General features: G+C 43.6%; 1 protein-coding gene across 2 annotated transcripts in view; it reads left to right on the top strand.

Moving 5' to 3' along the window:
- The window catches only part of KCNH1 (potassium voltage-gated channel subfamily H member 1), a 308,219-nt gene that overhangs the window by 31,563 nt on the left and 258,469 nt on the right, over nt 1-18,187 (top strand). For both annotated transcript variants that reach the window (XM_024551338.3, XM_045188348.2), the window contains exons 3-4: nt 2,518-2,624; nt 14,868-14,996. In XM_024551338.3, coding sequence (XP_024407106.2) covers nt 2,518-2,624; nt 14,868-14,996 — 236 coding nt within the window. The remainder of the gene's footprint in view (nt 1-2,517; nt 2,625-14,867; nt 14,997-18,187) is intronic.

Here is an 18,187-nt window from a genome sequence, read left to right as displayed (position 1 = left end):
CTTAAGTGATACAATAGAATCCTCTTACATTCTGGTTATGCTTTTATCCTCTTAAGGGTCTATATAGTCTAGATCTACATCTATATATGTGCATATGCAATCAGAGCAACCCGGAGAGTAAGCTTCACTTTGTAGTGGGACTAAAGCAGCCTTTCCTTACCTTTCATTTCTTTTTTTTTATCCTCATCCAAGGACTTAAGAGAGAGGAACATCTTGCATGTGCCCCAACTGGGGATTGAACCGGCAACCTTTTGGTGCACAGAGGGACACTCCAACCAACTGAGCCACGTGGCCAGGGCTCCTTACCATTCCTGCTTCTTATGGGCCAGAATCAGATACTTTAAGAAAAGCAGATATGTTTGCTCATTTAGCCAACTTTTTTTTTTACAAACAATTCTAAGAAGCTCATTTAATTCTCTGAAGCTGTCCCTTCTCTAGAAATAAAGCAAACACACGTTGGGCTAGCTGTATTCCCTATGGTTCAGGAGCCTCTTTTGCTTAGTTCTTGCATTGCAGGCACCTGAAATCCAATGTCCAGGCAAAGGGATCTTACACTACAGCTCTAAAAAGTACATGGAGAATGGAAGCCGGCAGTCATTATGGCACTTCGTTCATACGAAGACTCCATTTTACAGGCATTTGTTTTACCTTGTGAAGGAAATTGCCGGCATTTATAGCTTCGCATCACTTACATGGAGGTCTTGTATCTAGCAAGTTAGAGGAAGTGGATGCTGAAAAGGTCTCTGAGCAACCAGATAAATAAAATGGTCATAGATTTTAAGTTTTTACTTCCTAGGAGAAATCCTCTTGTTCTTAGCAGGGCGAATTTAGTTGTGATCTATTCTTCTTTTTAAAGACAATTCAACAAGCTTGGTCATCTCTTTTCCTGGTTTACAGATGAAGAACACAACCTGAATGCAGAATACAAGAGATAGGTACAGAGGAACCACAGATAATAACAGCGCTCAGTGGGCTGGGGAGGGATGTAATAAATGGAAGTGACACAGAATTCATAAAGTCCACAGCTAGGACACTTTTCTTACAGGGGGCTGGAAATCGGAAGCTTGCAGTAAGCCCCAGGCTGTTCCAATATCAAGCTAAGCACGGCGCTTGACTTGGTGGTTCAGGAATTACACTCCATAACCTCTGAGGTTCTTTTTAGCTCGGAAGCTCTATAATTCTGTGATGTAAGTCATCACGAATAAGTTAGACTGCATTTGATGTGCACAGTTTTTGAAGATGGGGAGCCTATTGTTGAGGAGCCCCTGCCACTGCTTCTGCGTTACTGAGGACCTGAGGGCTGAGTGTTGCTGTCCAGGTTATTGTTGCCTGGAGGCCTGGGGTCGGCAGCATCCTTTGTCAGAGGACTGGCTTTTCCAGCTCCATTGGGAGGTGGATTTTGTCCTCTCGCATTTTGTTAGTGCCCTGTGCCATGATGCTCTGACTACTTGGTGTATCCTGTTCCAAGAGGGACACACCCTGGGCTTCAGACCAAGTTCAGTGGGGCCAAGGAACATGGATAGTCTGGCGGATTTTCTGCCTCTGCTGAGAACCAGCACTAGTAGGCAGGAACTTATACTCGCCAGAAGTTTTCTCTGACTTTTTCCCATGCTGCTGCTTTACCCCCTTAGTCTCCTCTTCTCTAATCGTGAGCAGTAGGGAGTAAGAATTTGTAGGATCTCATTATCTCAGTTTTTTTTTAACCCAATGTTTCCCCCCCTTTTTTTGTGGGGCGGGGCAGAAGGTAGGAAAAAGAGCTGAATCTTCTGGTTCTTCAGCTCCGTTTTAATGTTTAGAGAAACAAATTTCATCCCTGTTCTTATTTGGTTGGTGAACTTTGGTAATTTTTTTTAAACTTTTGTTTCTTTTATTGGGAATTAGAAGAAAAAAAAAATCTATGGTCCAAATTTCCTCTGCATCTTTGCTAGGAGTTCTCTCCGGGTAAAGTGTAAATTACTCACATGGCCTATAAGGCCATGCCGTCCTCACGATCTGGCCTTGCTCAACCCTCTGTTGTTCTGTGGCAAACTTCCCCTCACTGTCTGTATTCCGGCCATACTGAACTGAACTGTATTCAGTTCCAGAATGAACCTCACTCTCACCTCTGTGCCTTTGAACATGCTCATCTTCTGCCTGGAATGTTCTTTTCTTGCTAATTTCCACTTGCTTTTTAGCGCTCATTTCTTTTTACCTTTGGGAAGCCTTCTCCCAACACTCAGCAGTCTGTGACGGTTTTGTGTTCTCTAGTTCTTTATGTGTTGGTCATACTGTTTTCTGACCTGTCCTTTTCCAGTGGTCTCTCTTATTAGACTGTGTATTTTGGGGGGCTGTGATGGAATCTTGATCACAGTTGAATTACTAAAGTCTTTCTGATTGAGTGTTTTTATCATGTCTGTGTGTGCGCGTGTGTGTTCATTGTACATAGCACAGTGCTCGGTATAGAACAGATATTTAACATATGCAGGTGGAATGATAAATATTTGCTAGTCTAACATGAGCTCTTTGGTTGATTTGCAGTTTTATGTATGGGGAGCTGACTGACAAAGATACAATTGAAAAGGTGCGGCAAACATTTGAGAACTATGAGATGAATTCCTTTGAAATTTTGATGTACAAGAAGAACAGTGAGTATCCAGACGATTCCGAACCATGTCTTAATGTGCTTGGCGTAGTAAAATACCTCCTCTTCCTGTTGCTGCCTTGGCTTTTCTTCTCTCCCGTTAGCTAAACATTGTTACTTGAAGCCATTGCGAGTGTTGGAAAAAATGGTATGGATCGATGAGCTAGATGGTTCCTCATGGGGACATTTGAACTTGTCACCGACCAATCAAACCTTCTTGACCTTTTTCCTGCCAAGAGTTAGTGTTTTTCCTGTTGGTTTATGTATGGTGAATTGCTGGCTTAAAGCGCTTGTAAACTTTATCCCTTCCTGGGGGAAGGGAAGAGATGAGACAGAAATTGTGTGCAGTTCATCTCTGTATCTATCTTCCGCAGCACTTAGCACAGCAGGCGATGCCAGGAGGTGCCCAATTACGAGTTTTTGAATAAAATTTTGCTCTCCCGATGACCTCAGTTTTCCATTATAGACTGTACGAATACTCACAGTGCATCGTTAATTTCTATTTGTTTTGGACGATTACTTCCCCAAAGTATGTTAAAGAAGCTTTAGGTCAATCGCCACGCACTAGTACAAAGCTTGCTTTTCTCTCAGGAGAATGGAGATTAGCTGTATTGGAAGGAGGGAGAGTGGGGCATATGGCCATAGCAGGCTGCACAGGTTTTGAAGAGTGCTTGGTTTTTAAAAATGCTATTTTGTTTGTAAAGAATCCTGTTCTTTATAGGTAGGGTTGAATGGTAAGCCATAGGTGCAATAGAACATTCCCAGAGTGGCCCAGATGGTGCATGAGGATGTGGGTATTTTGGTGGCGTTCAAAGTGGTACATTTTGCTCTGGAAAGCAGAGGGCATGTGCTGCTTTTATCTGGCATGTTGGAGCAGGCAACTAAAAGGACTGTTCGCTTGGTGGCCTGGGCAGATGCTGACCTGGCAGGGCAGCTCCAGGCATCCATGAATATGAGAGGCTTGGTCCTGTAGCTTTTGTGTGAGAGATGTTGCTTTGCTCCATCTCAGTCCTTCAGCCAGTGGGTCTCGCTACCCACTTCACTACTCAGCATAAGAGCCACGAGGTGAAAGACTGTGCGAGGTTCTCTGTCGGTCCTTCCACTACAGGGAACACAACTCGAAGCAACAGCTCTAGCAAGGAGCATGCTGGCAGTGGCCTTCTCCGCACACGTGTCCAGGTGATGGAGTAAGTTAAAGGTTTTCCACCTGACAGCTTTGTGTACCGAAGTGTGGATTTCCCCACGATGTAGAATACAAATTGGGCAGGTGTATCACCGAAATAACTTTTACATTTATATTTTGCTTCAGAGGTTTCAAGCTTCATTAGACTATGCATTTATTTTGCTCAAATTCAACTATATTGTTTGGCACAAACGGGAAAGAGAAGGAAATATAATTAAATTGAGTTAGTGGTTTCTCTTGCCGTTCCCTTCAGTGAGCGTGAGCTCCCAAGTAAGCGTGAGATGGGAAGAGGAAATTCATTCTTCTTCCAGGGGTGAAGGTCTTGTGTTGTATCTCATCGCAGTGAAGGTGCTTCTGGCGTATGCAGTTCTGTACTTCAGGTAGACACTGCCTCTGCGTGTAGGCCGGTTAGTTCCACTGCATTCTACAAAGAATCGGCATCTCTCCCCTTCTTGGATACTGATGGAGGCAGGCTTACTGACGCGTATCAGCCTGGGCACGGGCTCTACTTCACACGTGGTATTAAAGCATTTTCAACAGTGATTTTGGTAAAGTACAATTTTCACCTTCCCCTTTGACTTTAGAGAATAAAGTCTGTGGAAGGCATGACTCCACTCTACTTTAAAATGTTCATTCTCTAAGACCTGTGAAGTAGGCATGGTGGATATTACTTAGCTCCATTATATAAGAAGTTACCTAGTTGAATTCCTCACCTGAGGTCATGCAGAGCCAAGAGCTGGTTCCCAGTGCTTGCTGCACAGCCATTCTGCTTACATGGGGACAGTGTGACTGTGGGTGGAAAGCGGGGCCCACACATATGGTGGTGCAGGCGATACCACACGTAGGGGGCAACTGGAAGCCAACTCAGTTTTGCTTGCTGAGCCCTCCATGCCCCCCGGTCTAGAATTGCGTCTGTGCTGAGGGGGGAGCTTCTCTTTCTCATTTGCACAGAGATGGCTACTGGGCAGGGCTAGCAGGAGCTCCACAGAGGCTAGGTCTACATACAACATATGAAGGATGAGATTGATGCAGGTAGTGTGGTTTCTTCCCAGGAACCTGCTCACACCCCAACTCCTCAAAATCCTACCATCTCCTGAGGAATTTAGAAACTTAAAATTATTTATTAAGCCTGGGAATTATATTCCAGGTGCACCAAATTCTGTGCTGTTTTCAACAGCGTTTTATTGACCAATATGTCAGACACCAGGCTTGCTGCCAGGGATATGGTTTTGGAAAGACAGGTGCAGCTTCTACTCTTAGAGGATTTGCAGGGGCCGGGGCAGCATCTGCAGGACACAGCGGTAGTGTTTTGATGGTGACACCACATAGGGTAGTTACTTATCCCTACCTTAGGAGGTCAGGGGAGGAAATCTTCCTAGCACATAGGAAGTCCATGCAGAAACTGAAGGGTAGGTGGAGTCAGGCGGAGAGAAGCGCAGAGAGTACCCCAGGCCATTGGAATGCTTGTGGAGAGGCAACACGTGAGAGCGAGCACTGAAGTTTCAAGAGATCCAAAGCAGGGCTTCTCAGACTTGGACTTGTCTGGGAAATCACCTGCGAATCGAACTATTTCCATTCAGTAGGTCTGGGGAAGGGGCAGAGATTCTGCTCCCAGACGATGGCGATGCTGTGGTCCACACCTCACACTCTGAGTAGCCAGGACAGAAAGCAGCTGCAATGAAGACTGAATTCTGGGCCTAGGGTGTGTCTTTCTTCACGGCCAAACCCCTGCCCCCAGCATTGTGTCTGACGCGTAGACCGAATGCGCCAGCAAGACTCATGGAGTATAGTTACATAAAAATGTAAGGAAATGAGAGGTGCCCCATGAGGCTGCAGGGTTAGTTAGGGCCAGTAACACAGCCACACTAAAGAGTTTAGAATTTGTCTTAGGAGCAGCAGTGGTGGGGAACGAGGATGGTGGTGAGGGGCATTGAGGGCTTTGAGCAGGGGTACGTAGATTTTCATTTTAGAAAGATGAGTCAGGTAGAGTGTGGAGATGGAATGGAGCATTGGAGACTGGAGGGTGGGGCCTGGTAGGGGTTCCCCTTAGTGACAAGGTGAGTGGGGCCTGCTCAGGAGAAGAGGCAGTTGAGGTGGTGAGATGTCCAGGGTGGTGCGGGCAGTGGGAGGAGACTGAATGTAGGACTTTGTCAGTGGAGCCCCCTGACTGGCTCTTCCCTCAGTGTGTCCAGCCCCAGGCTGTGCCCAAGACATGGGAAACACCGCTTTTCCTGCCAGGAACGCCAAGAGTCTAGCGCAGAGCCCGGCCTGGAGGACGTGCTCAGTGAATGTTGTTCACTGACTTTGAAAGGAACGTGATAGTCACCAAGAAACAGATGAATGAAAGAAAAGGCTATGATTCAGGGTGAGGGTGCGGGGGGGCGGTGGGGGCAGCAGTGTGGGGCTGGACTGATGGGCAGTGTCCCGGAAAAGTGGGCTGAATAGATATGGATGGGAGGAGGGGGAGGGGAGGCAGATTTGGCTTCTACTTTCAAACTTTGTGGCTCATGAGATGGAAACTGTGAGCATTTAAAGCAGTGTAGGGTCCCCTGGGGGAAAAGTCACCCCTGCTGAGATTTTTAAAATGTGAAATGTCATCACCTGAAAGTGTTTATTTTTCTCTCTCATTTTTAAATTAATGCATTTTTACTATGGAGAATACATGAAGGTATAATGAAGAAAAACAATCACCCAAAAGACTCCAAGACTCAGAGGAACACTACTATAGTCTTAACTTTTGGGCGTGTTTCCTTTCAGTTTTTGCCTGTGTACATGTGGCATAATTGATATTTTGCCATATGCAATTTGAAATCATACAATTATGTAATCTTTATCCCCCCAATTTTCCCGTCATTAAAATTCCCCATAAACATCATTGAGAAAGAATTTAAATAATACTTCCTCTATTGTTGGATATTTATAAGGCTCTAAATTTTCTTTATTAAAACAATGTTAAGGTAAATATTTTTGTGCAAAGATATTTTGTAGACATTATGAAATATTCCCTAGAAATTGAATATTACTGTGTCAAAAGATTGTGAACTAAGGTTTCGGAGACATTTTGCCAAATAGCGTTCTGGAGAATTGAACCCATTTCCAAATTCACTTGATAATTGCCTCTGACTCATTGTACTGCACCAGCATTAGACAGTATAACTTAAATTATCAAATTGCTTACAATTAAATCTTTTTGTTTAATGAGTATTTTTCATGCTAATGAGACTGAATATTTTCCCTATTTACCATCTATTTAAAGTTACACGGTTATGTTAATTATTCAGATTCTTTGCCCATATATTTTATTTAATTCCAGTGATTTTCTTACTGGTTTTTATAAGCTTCTAATAAATTGTTTTGATTCTTTTCCCCCCATTCCCATTCTTCAGTATTTGCAAGGACAACTTTGTAGAAAGGATTTTCTATTGGTGGCATTACTCCTTGTCTAATCTTTTGGGGATTTGGGAGTAGAAGCCTTCGTGGTGTGTTTTGGAATGAGTATGTGCACTGCTACCACATATCTTGAAGGAAGGATTATTTGACAGGTTCATTTCGATTGGCCAGTCTGATCAATAAACCTGGGAATTTTGGTAGTGCTATATATTTTGTATGGTTACTTAACTCATTCTCAGTATGCTAGAACATTTTCTTACATAAATGACAATCCTCATTAATAAACTCATTCAGTAAATATTTAGGCGGTCACTCTTGTGCTACTTTGTCCATTTTTCAGACAAGAGAACCAAGAAGTATCACTCCTGAGTGAAAGCAGTATATGCTCTGGGTAATACTCCCCAGTGTGTGACTGATTCCATAACTTGTGGTGAGGCTGCTGGCCCCATGTGTGGGAATTCTGGATCAGCTTCTCCATCCGAGAAGCCCGGGAAAGGCATCTTACAGCATTCTGTCAAGTCAGCAAGGAGAAGCTGCTGGCCAACTACTTAGTAATACCTACTGTAGGCCTGTGGGCTTGAGCCAAAGAGATCCAGATGTAAGAAACTGACTCTGCCCTTGAGAAGGTTACAATCTAGTTGTGGAGAGAAATCTCATAGGAAAACAGTCACATTTTGCCTATTTTTCTAGTGGATTGGTTTTTACTCATTCAGTGCAAGGAGCTTCTTATAATAAGGGATATTAATCCTAAATCACACACATGAAGAAAAATATTTTTCCTATTACAAATTTTTCTTTTTAATTAGAGACTTTAGAAAATACTATTTCGAGCCCTGGCCAGTGGCTCAGTTGGCTGGATTATCGTCCCATACACTGAAAGTTTGCAGGTTCAATTCCCAGTCAGGGCACATACTTTGGTTGCAGATTCTATCCCTTGTCAGGGAGCATAAGGGAAGCAACTGGTCGATGCTTCTCTCTCACATCGATGTTTCTCTCTCTCTTCCTCCCTTTTTCTCTCTCTAAAATTAATAACCATATCCTAAGGTAAGGATTAAAAAATACTATATATAAGTACAACATTTTTATGCCATTGTTTTTCCTTGTGTTTCTGACATACATACATACATATGTATGTATATATGTATATATATGCCTATATATATATATACATACACACACACAATATAATGCTTAGGAAGTTCTTCTCCTTACCTAAATAATAAAAATATTCTTCCATTTTTGCTTCTGGTACTTTTATAGCTATGTTTGAATATTTAGAACACTAGCCACTTGGAATTTATTTTTATATGTTATGTGACATAGCCGTCTAACTTCATTTACTTTCCACATTGTGTATTAAGCTGTCTCAGTACAGCAGTCCTCCCCTATCCATGGAGGATACATTACAAGACCCCCTGTGGATGTCTGGAGCGCTGGATAGCATCGAGCCCCATATATACTGTTTCCCCCTATGCACACACACCTTCTCACTCCAAGGAAGCTTGTTATGGCTTCTCATTGGCATTTCTGAATCGCCAGCATCACTACTGTTGTGCTTCGGAGCCACTGCCAAGTAAAATTACGGTTCCTTGAACACGAGCACTGTAGCACCACGACGATCAATGTGATCACCGAGACAGCTGCTAAGTGACTAGTGGATGGGGACCACGCACAGTGTGGTGACCCGAGATAAAGGGATGGTTCATTTCCTGGGTGACAGAGTGGGATCTGGCGAGATTTCATCCCTATTCAGTATGGTGGGAGATTTCATCATGCTATTGGGAACTCTGTGTCATGTCAACTTATAAAATGTTTGTATCTGAAATTTTCCATTAAATATTTTTGTGCTGCGGTTGACCTCAGGTAACTGAAACCACTAAAAGCAAAACCACGGGTAAGGGGGGATTTCTGTACTATTTTTAAAGAATCCAGCTCTTTCCTTCTAATTTGAAATGCCCTTTTCTTTATATGCTAAATTCTCACACATTCATGGATTGGTTTCTCTCCTCTCCTTTTCCAGGAAGCCTTTTGTAGCCTACGTAAGTTTGGTTAAAAATGCGTTCCCACTGGCCTTCTCCATGTTTAAAACGGGGATAACGTCTCCGTAGCAGTTTCACCGTACAGAGCTGTGAGAAGCAAACCATGATGTGTCAGGGCTTGGCCTCATTGTAAGCACTCAATAAATGATACAATTATTGTCATTGTTGCTTGTTTTAGGGCCAGCGCCAATGGCTCTTAATTACCGTAATAGGTAGTTCCTGTCATTTTTCTTTACAAAAGTTTAAAAATTTTCTTGGCCACCCTTCTACCTTTATTTGTCAACTTGAATTGAATTGCAATTCTTCAAGCTCCAAGAAAAACAAAGGAAAAAAGAACAATCGAGATTCTCATTGAAATTGCATTAAATTTATATATTCAGTGGGGAAGTCTGACATCTTAAAAAATTGAATCTTCTTATCTACACACAGTGTAGCTGTCTCTATTTAGGTTTTGCTTTTTGCTCTTCAATCAAATTTTCACTGTGTCGAGGTTTAAGCACTGATTTCTCTAGCTTTCCCCTTGTTACGGTTGAGACTGGCCCTCTTCCTTCAGAACAGGTGGGGGCAGCTTTGGAGTTTCATTAAATGCCTCGAGATACATTATCTTTATAAGTCATTGAAACAACCTTAGGAGGTGAGATTGAGCATTTCAGTTTCATGGATAAAGAACTTAAAAGGAAGGAAGAAAGCAAAGTAATAATTTTAAGTATCTATGTATCAAACATGAGTATATTTTTACTTAATCTTAAGTAGTCCTATTATCCCTGTTTTACAAATGAGGAAACTGATTCCTAGGGAAGTTAAAGTGACATGATCAAACCACAAAATAAAAAAAAAAGATATAGGGCTCAAATCCGGGGCTTAGGATTCCAAATCAGTTGTTGTAATGGCCAGTGGCCACTACATCCTCCTGGTGCTGTCTCATCCTCTCTGCACTCGTCATTTGTCTTAATGAAGTCGACCGCAGACCAACTGACCTGTTCCTGGGGCAGGCTGCCATTCCCTAGTCCAGTCTCTGGACCTATCCAAATGGCCCAGCACATGCAGCCCCTCCCAAGAGCCAATCACGCTCCTTGGTTGATTCTGTGCTGTCGAATGTGGCCTGGCTGCCTGGCTGGCTGGTTACAGAGAGTACCTGGGAGGAGGGCCAGAGTAGGGAGAAGATTGATGGAGGCCAGAAATTCTCTCATACACCTGAGCTTTGTTGTTTTGTCACCTGACTGCTGGGGTTGAGAAACCCCATAGCAAGGTTAGATTGTCAGGTTCATCGATACATGACTCAACGGAGCCACGTAGGGGTGAGAATCACAGAGTGACGAGAAGGAGGGGCCTGACCTGAACTGTCCCCTCCACTGGGCCTCCTTGGCCAGGACACAACTGCTGTCGCAGCAGCAGCAGCCTTGGCTCTCAGTGGGATTGCCAGATGCTGTGTTTCTCCTAGATTTGTGTATTGATCTTCAATACACAACAGAAAATTTATGATTGGCCCTTTGTCCTTTTCACAGACACAGGACATGAAGTACTTGCTTTTGTTGGTTTTTCCACTGTAGCTACTTGGGGGTGGAGGTGGGATTTTAAACTCCTTTTAAAATTTTGTGTGTGTGTGTGTGTATTTGTGCATCTATTTCTTTCTTGGATCTTGATGGAATGGATCCTGCTGCAGAATCTGGGCTCTAGGAGAGATCCCTGGAGGCCAGCTGCCCTGGCCTCTGAGCAGATCTATGTCTGAATGGAGCCAAAGGGCTCTGCAATATTGTTGGGGGCCTCCAGGGGGGTGGAAAGGAAACTGGGTGTGTGGGGCTCCAGGCTCTGGATGGTTCATATTCACTGGGAGAAATTGTTTAATATATTGAAACTTTGAGTAATATTTCATTTGTTAAAAATGCCTTGCTTTTAAGAGGAAAGGTTAGTCTGTGACATCTAGGAGGGACTCATGGTCTCTTTTAGAAGAATTTCAAAAGTGAAAATTGAAGCCCATGTACTTGCTTTTCTAGATTGTTTGGGAGGTGATAATCTGGGAGAGAGGCAGGTCTAAGTGACTGTGAGGACACTGGAAGCAGGATTTAGTCCTTTGAAACTCAGGAAGCATTTCTAGAGCAGCTAGCTGCCCTGCCAAGGCCACTGAGCTTCACCACTTCAGGATGGCTGCTCCTGGAGTTGAGCAATGTAATGGCCAAATTCACCCTACGCATAATACTACGTTAGACACCATTGTAATGTGGGGTGCAGGATGCAAGACAGAAAGTGAATCAGATTTCCTTGGGGTGGGTTAGGATTTATTTAAAGAAATGGTCCTCAATTGTTAAGGTTTGAGGGGGCCATTACATAACACTCTGTTTCCCTTCCTGTGATTAGGACTGAGAGAGAACTAATTGAGAAGAGATATAGGAATCCGGCAAATGGAGGTTATACTATCACCTTTATGAGTAGTAACGCTGATCCTGGAAAATGTAGTTCATACGTATGGGCAAGTGAGTTTTGCGAAAATAAAAACCTCAAGTACAATGGAGTCAGGAGGGCCTGTAGGGGGAGCTCTTATGGCTTACCACTTCACCGTCAATTACCCCAAACGGGAAGAAACTCACCCGTAGCTCTAGTCTCCAACAGGAGTATGTTTCTACTTTACTACCCCAGCAGGAGGAAGGAAGACTTTTCTCCTTGCCTGGCAACAAGTCAGCCCTTTTCCTAACTCTGCTAATGGAAAGCACTACACTTGGAGCTCCCCGTTTCTCTAGTGGACTGTGTTTGTAAAAGCCCCCCCCCTTTCCTCTATAAAAGAAGATCTCTCTCCTTTGTTCTTCTTCAGGCTTGCCTATGGTTTTGTCATACCTTGCATGTCTAGAATTGTAATTGTTATTCCCAAATAGGCCCATTTTTGCAGGTAAGATAATGGACAGTTTATTTTTTGAGGTCAAGAATTTCTTAAAGTGAACCCTGGAATCAGACAGACTTACCTACCCATCCCAGGCAGCAGTGGAGAACTTCAGTTCTCTTAGCAGCCATCCTCCCTGCCCTCTGCCCTCTTCCCCAACATTTATGGAGTAGGAGAGCAGAGCAGAATATAGACTAATCTCTAAGAGAGTAGAGGGGGAGAAGTGGTTAAGCTATGCATGTCCAATTCTTGCCTCCAATTTACCAACACAGGAAAAAGGCCCAAGTGTTACATGGAAAGATGTCTCTCTCCAGGGAAACATCATATCAGCAAAAAGGAGGTTCCCTCCCTCAACAAGTCCAGATGATTAGCTGGAGATGAACGCTGAGGCAATACATACTGACTATATGACTTTTCGGTACAAGACACATATTTAGACACTGAAAAGGGATGTTTAATAAGGGAACATTTCTGGAAGCAAGCAGTAGGCATAATTTAGTGGAGAGAAGCACTCTGCTTTAAACAGTCTGAGCTGATGAAATGGGGAGAGCTCACGATGAGCTTGAACTGCGGTAAAATGAAAAAGACCTCCCAATGCGACTAACACAAGGGTGCTCATGACCTGCAAGACGTGGGTTAATGCCATCGATCTCAGGAGTCAAAAATGCAATATAAAGACCAGACGCTATCGCCACAGCTGGAATGTTCACAGGCACGGGGCTCTGCTGATACAGCGAAGTGGGGGGCCCAGAGGTGGCAGCTGTGAAAGGGAGGGTTCTGGGAATTCCAGCAAGACAGGACTGCTGGTGTTAGACATCATGGATGGTGGTCCTCTCGTCTGATTTTTATTCCTAGTTCAATAAATTAGAAGCGCTTTCCGGCTTACCACCTTAACAGAAATTCACTTAAAGTCTTCTTCAGTGCAAAAAGAAAATGGTTTTTGGACTCCTTTGCTTTTTGTCTCACCAGCTAGGATATACCTGGGAGCTGTGGGTGTGTAGACTCAGTTGTGTGATGCTTTCTTCAGAGTTTTCTGTTGCTTAATTGAAAATGGTTTAAGATCCTATAACTTCTGGGGAGGAGATTGGGACAAGCAGTAATACGAACTTTCCAAAAACAGTGGATAATTCAGAGGCCACATTTTCTTGATTCTGGGATGCCATTTGTGATTTCTGTATGGTGGATTTTCCTTTCAAAATACATTTTTCTTAGTGACATAACCCATTTGTGTTCTAAGAGCACCCAGAAAATGGCAGCTGAAAATGACGGAAAGGGAAAATGGACAGAGAATTAAAATGAACTACAGATGAACACGTAGCTAATTAAGATGTAAGGTGAAATTTCTCATTTAATCTATTTGCTGCCTGTTTTACATGGTTTAGTCATACATACGTGTAAGTGGTGTGGCTAGATATGGAAACTAGTTATTGAATTAGACTGGCTGATCCTAATATTAATGAGATGGGGTCTGTCTGTGTTGTGTAGTATAGAGGTTGATGTGATTGCAGGCAGAGACCCACGTGACCTCCTGGGGGTCTGTTTCCAAGATTCAGTGAGTTATTTGCTTGCTATCTCCTAAAATAAAATAAAATAAAATACTGAGCACAGTGTCTGGAATGCCTGGAAGCTTTTCTAATACTTAACAACATAGAGGAATATTTATTGTACTTTAACTTGAAAATGACTATAAAATAGTATGTAAAATGCTCTCCAGTAATACAGAATTCAACAAATAGTTATTAAGCTCTTACATGCCAGATCCCCTTTTAGGAACGGGGATACAAGAACTAGATAGGGAAGAACTTATCACTACTTTGTGTCTCATTTAACTTTGTATCACAGAATTGATGGGTCAGTCTTGCTGATGTCCTCTATAGATAGAAAACACTTGTTTGTTTTCCCTCATTATGTTTCGGAAGCCAGAGGCTGACTTTGGGTAGGTATTTGGCCATAGATACCTGAGCGGGCATCTGAGAAGGCAGTCAGATGAGCCCTGCCCAGCTTCTCCTTCTGTGCATCAGCTCAGTGCTTTGGAGAGGCTCATTCATCCCCTGCTTTTGCCCAGGAGCAAGGACTGGAAGTTGAACGCATTCACTGAGTACCCTAAGGCACTAATGTAATCACTACCTAAACCCATCTGGAGACCTTCCTTTCTGGGGGAGCCTTTGCTGGGAGAATCACTGTGGTGATTCTTTCCCTTCTTAGTGTGTTGTCATTTGCTATTGTTTGGACCTTTTGGATTTTTATTTTGGGGAGAGAGACTTAGAAACATAGTTTTGGGTCCATGGCTGATTGAGCATGTGAGCCAAACTGATGGATTCCCAAACTGGATTCTGACCCTGGGGCCCTTTGGGAAATTTGGGTTTGCATGGTCTGCTGGCCATGCTGGCAATGCCCATTCCGGCCCCTCCTCTTTACTTGCCCACTACATGGTCTCAAGTAAGTCTGCAGGTCTCTGCACCTTACTTACTACCAGAGATGATGGGGATTTTCAACCCATTTTTTTAAACTGTTTCACAAGAGTTAAGAGAGCTGCACTTACAAAATTATTTTAACAAAAGAAAAGTCCCACTGAGTGGTCACTGTGAAAGTTTTTATTCCAGCGAGAAAAGAAATAATGGTGTAATAACCCCAGCCCCTGAAGAAATGAAGCTTTTTAAAAATTGAATTAATATTTGCAGCTATTCATTCCCAAGTCTTTGCTTCCATAGCCCCTCAAATAAGAATGCAAATTACTGACCGACCTTTTGATATTTCTTTCAGGGACACCTGTGTGGTTCTTTGTGAAAATTGCTCCAATTCGAAACGAACAGGATAAAGTGGTTTTATTTCTTTGCACTTTCAGTGACATAACAGCTTTCAAACAGCCAATTGAGGATGATTCATGTAAAGGTTTGTAATTCTGATTCGTACAAATGTATTTATGCCTCTTTTTTTTTTTTGCCTGTTTGATGACTCACATTACAGAGAATTTGAGGTTGCCAAGGCAATCTCTGCACAGAGATCAAGATTTAAACTTGAATATGTGCTGGGCAAGGCATTGTATCGCTCTGGAATGTATGGAGAAGGGGAGGGGAAAAAAGCTTTGTTGGGAAGGCATTCAAATCAATTTCATACCTTTTCAGATTAACCCTTCCCAATAAAGTTCAGACAGAAGGATGCAGTTGGGCACCTCTGGTATCATCAGAATCTTTTTGGGGTTTCACATGACAGGTGTCAGTCACCCAAATGAGGCAGTCCACGGCCACATGCATCTCTTTACATGTACACTTCTTCAGATTTGACTGAGTTCTAGTAGTAGACTTTAGTTTATTTCTGCCTGTGTGGTTGTGTAAGTGTGCAGCCAGTTAAATTACAACACTTGAAACGTCGTATTAATGAGCATGAGTAACTTCCATATGTGTCATTTAATGAGCTGCGACCACGGAGTTTAGCACTCACCTCAGCCACGTCGCTGCAAGCATTGTTTATGTAACACCGGTGACTGGGAGAGGAGATGGCTCAGAATTTCTAGAACAACTGTGCTCCTGAAGAGGACATGCAAAAGACGGCATGTTATCCCAAGAGGCCTGGGATTCAAGGGTGTCCCAGCACCCTTTTCCATCCCTCTTCTCAGGTGTCCTGATAACCAAGAGGCTAGGGGCGCGTCCTTACTGCAGTGCGTCCTGGCTGTGTGGTGGACTGCCCAGCCCTACCCGAGAGCTCCGCCCCGGTGGTTTTCCCACACACGGCACAGAGAGGAGAGTGGAATCCAGAGGAGTCAAACTGGGGCATAATTATTCTCGAAGTCACCCAACTGTGATTGTTAAACGGGCATGATAGGAGGAACTAAAAAGCATTAATTATGTGGATGCTCTCTCAGGGGCTATGTGCTTTGAGGGCATTTAAAATCCTGGCACATTTGGACGCTCACATTTATAGAGCTCAGAGAAAAAAAATGCTGTGTATACCAGTGCATTCTATTTTTTAAACTACCTGGTAGTGTAATAAATCAACTTCAGCCCGACTTTTGGTTTTTAAACGATAGCAGATGTAAATCCTCGCCACCAGTGTCTCAGCCTCCTGCAGTTGCCTTTTCTCCTGCAGATGTGTGATTCCCTGATTTCTCGTTTTTGACTCGAGGATTTCTCAGTGCAACAGCTATTGCGTGGTGATAGACTCAGTTGTGATGAAGTGTTATCTTGCTACCACCTAGAAGGGCCATTTGCTTTTTTAAATGAATAAACCGATAAGTAATTCTTTAAAGGGAATCAGATATTTTGACACTTATTTTGCCAGTTTTCTCTTAACAATTTAAAACACGTGATTTTGTCGAGTCAGGCTGTGTCCTTTTCCCACCACTGGAACATTTTTAGGTGACGTGGAGGTGTTTAGCAGAAAAGGCATACTCAGCAGAGAGTACTCATCGCATGTCACCTCGTGTCTGCACTTGATTCTCATGAAACCTGAAGGAAGAGTCACATTTGATGTGATAAATGAGACTCACTTATGTGAGTGATGTGGTGAGACTCACTTAGGTTTATTTTCCAGAAATAAAAAGCCCCACTTCATTTTCCCTGCCTCAGTGATGTATTTCCTTTTTGATAAGAGTGTTGGTGTACACACACACACACACACACACATTCACCTTTTAGCCAAGGGAACCAGATATTACTTCTCTTTGTCTGTGAAATAAGCAGTAGTGCACGTGGCTTGATTTGTCAAACTTTAAAACGCACGCCACACACAAGCGCTTTAGTCCTCAACGTGGACATGCTGCTAGTGCATCGTGCCCAACAACTCCTCCAGGACATGTCCTTGGAAGCCTGTCCATTTGGAATGCCACAGCAGGTATGTGTAGGCTTTCCCTTGTCATGTCACTGTGCCCCCGGCCCGAGTTGATTTGGTGATCTGATTAGGACAAGGTCAAATTTTATACTCGTCTGTTTATGATGAAAGACCATGATAATTCTCCAGGCCTCGTACATCGTAAGCCTATAAACTGCAGCTCTGGCTGCGAGGATCACATGGAGATGGAAAATATGCTGCCACGCGTCTGGGCTGCTCTCCGCCTTGACGTCTCTCCTTGGATGAGCTCTCGAGTTGTGTGATCCCCGCAGATCCAGTGGGGTTTCGGTACAGCCCTTCTGTCAGCATTTAGGGTCTTAAGGGTCTGGACCCAGGCTTGTTTAAAGTTCACGTTTGAGCTGGAGTGGACGGGTGGATAACCCAAACCCCCAGAAAAATCCTCAGATAATTGCTCTTTGGCATGGCGGCGTGAGATGTTTTCCCAGCAACAGATTAGCCTTTTTTTAAAGTCAGTTGTGCTCCGATTGTCTCTAAATGACCTCGTTTTCTCCGATCATGTAGTGCCTAACTTTGGGCTTGGGCGTAAGGTGAGTGCATCCTAAGAGTGGATTCAAGAAGCCACTGGGTTCCTAATATTTCCCCACAAACAAGCCACAAAAGGGTAAAAACATGGCGACAGTCTATTCAACACCCCACACGAAGTAAGTCGTCTTTTCCCCGGAGCTCTTAGCACAGGCGATGGGCCCCGGGAACGCTCCCTGAGCCCCCTCTTTGATTAATGTTTCCCTTCTCATGATTCTTTCGATGAATTATCCAGGCCCCTGACTCCCTCATCGTCTCTTTTCCATCCATCTTGTGGCTTATTCCCTTGCTCTCTGACAGCAAGCGCCCACAGATGGCATGGAGCAGGAACGAAGGTCAAGCCAGGTTTGCCTATTGGTAACAGCTCTGGTGTGTGTGAGTGTGTGCGTGTGTGAAGGCCGAATGAGAGAGTAAATGGGAATTCTTGGCTGGAATAAGAATCTATGATGCTCCTGGGGCTCCATTTGTTTCTTATCTCTTGCTTTTCTGTTATTATGGGTAATTGGGAGCAGCCCACAGAACATTTTTCTCTGTCCCATTCTCCCTTCTGTGCCAGGGGCCTTGGGCAAGTGTGTCGAGAAGAATCCGAGTGTAAGGCTCAGGATCTTTCCTCTGCATTGCTCACCAGAGAATGAGTCACCCCTCTTTTTTTCCTCTTATCCCACCAAGTAATCTCTTATTAAAGGAGCAAATCCATTTTCAAAGATACATGT

This window comes from Desmodus rotundus, chromosome 12 (assembly GCF_022682495.2).
Source record: "Desmodus rotundus isolate HL8 chromosome 12, HLdesRot8A.1, whole genome shotgun sequence".
Lineage (NCBI taxonomy): Eukaryota > Metazoa > Chordata > Mammalia > Chiroptera > Phyllostomidae > Desmodus > Desmodus rotundus.
Note: the sequence above shows the minus strand (reverse complement) of the source record. Positions and strands in the feature narration are given on the sequence as shown.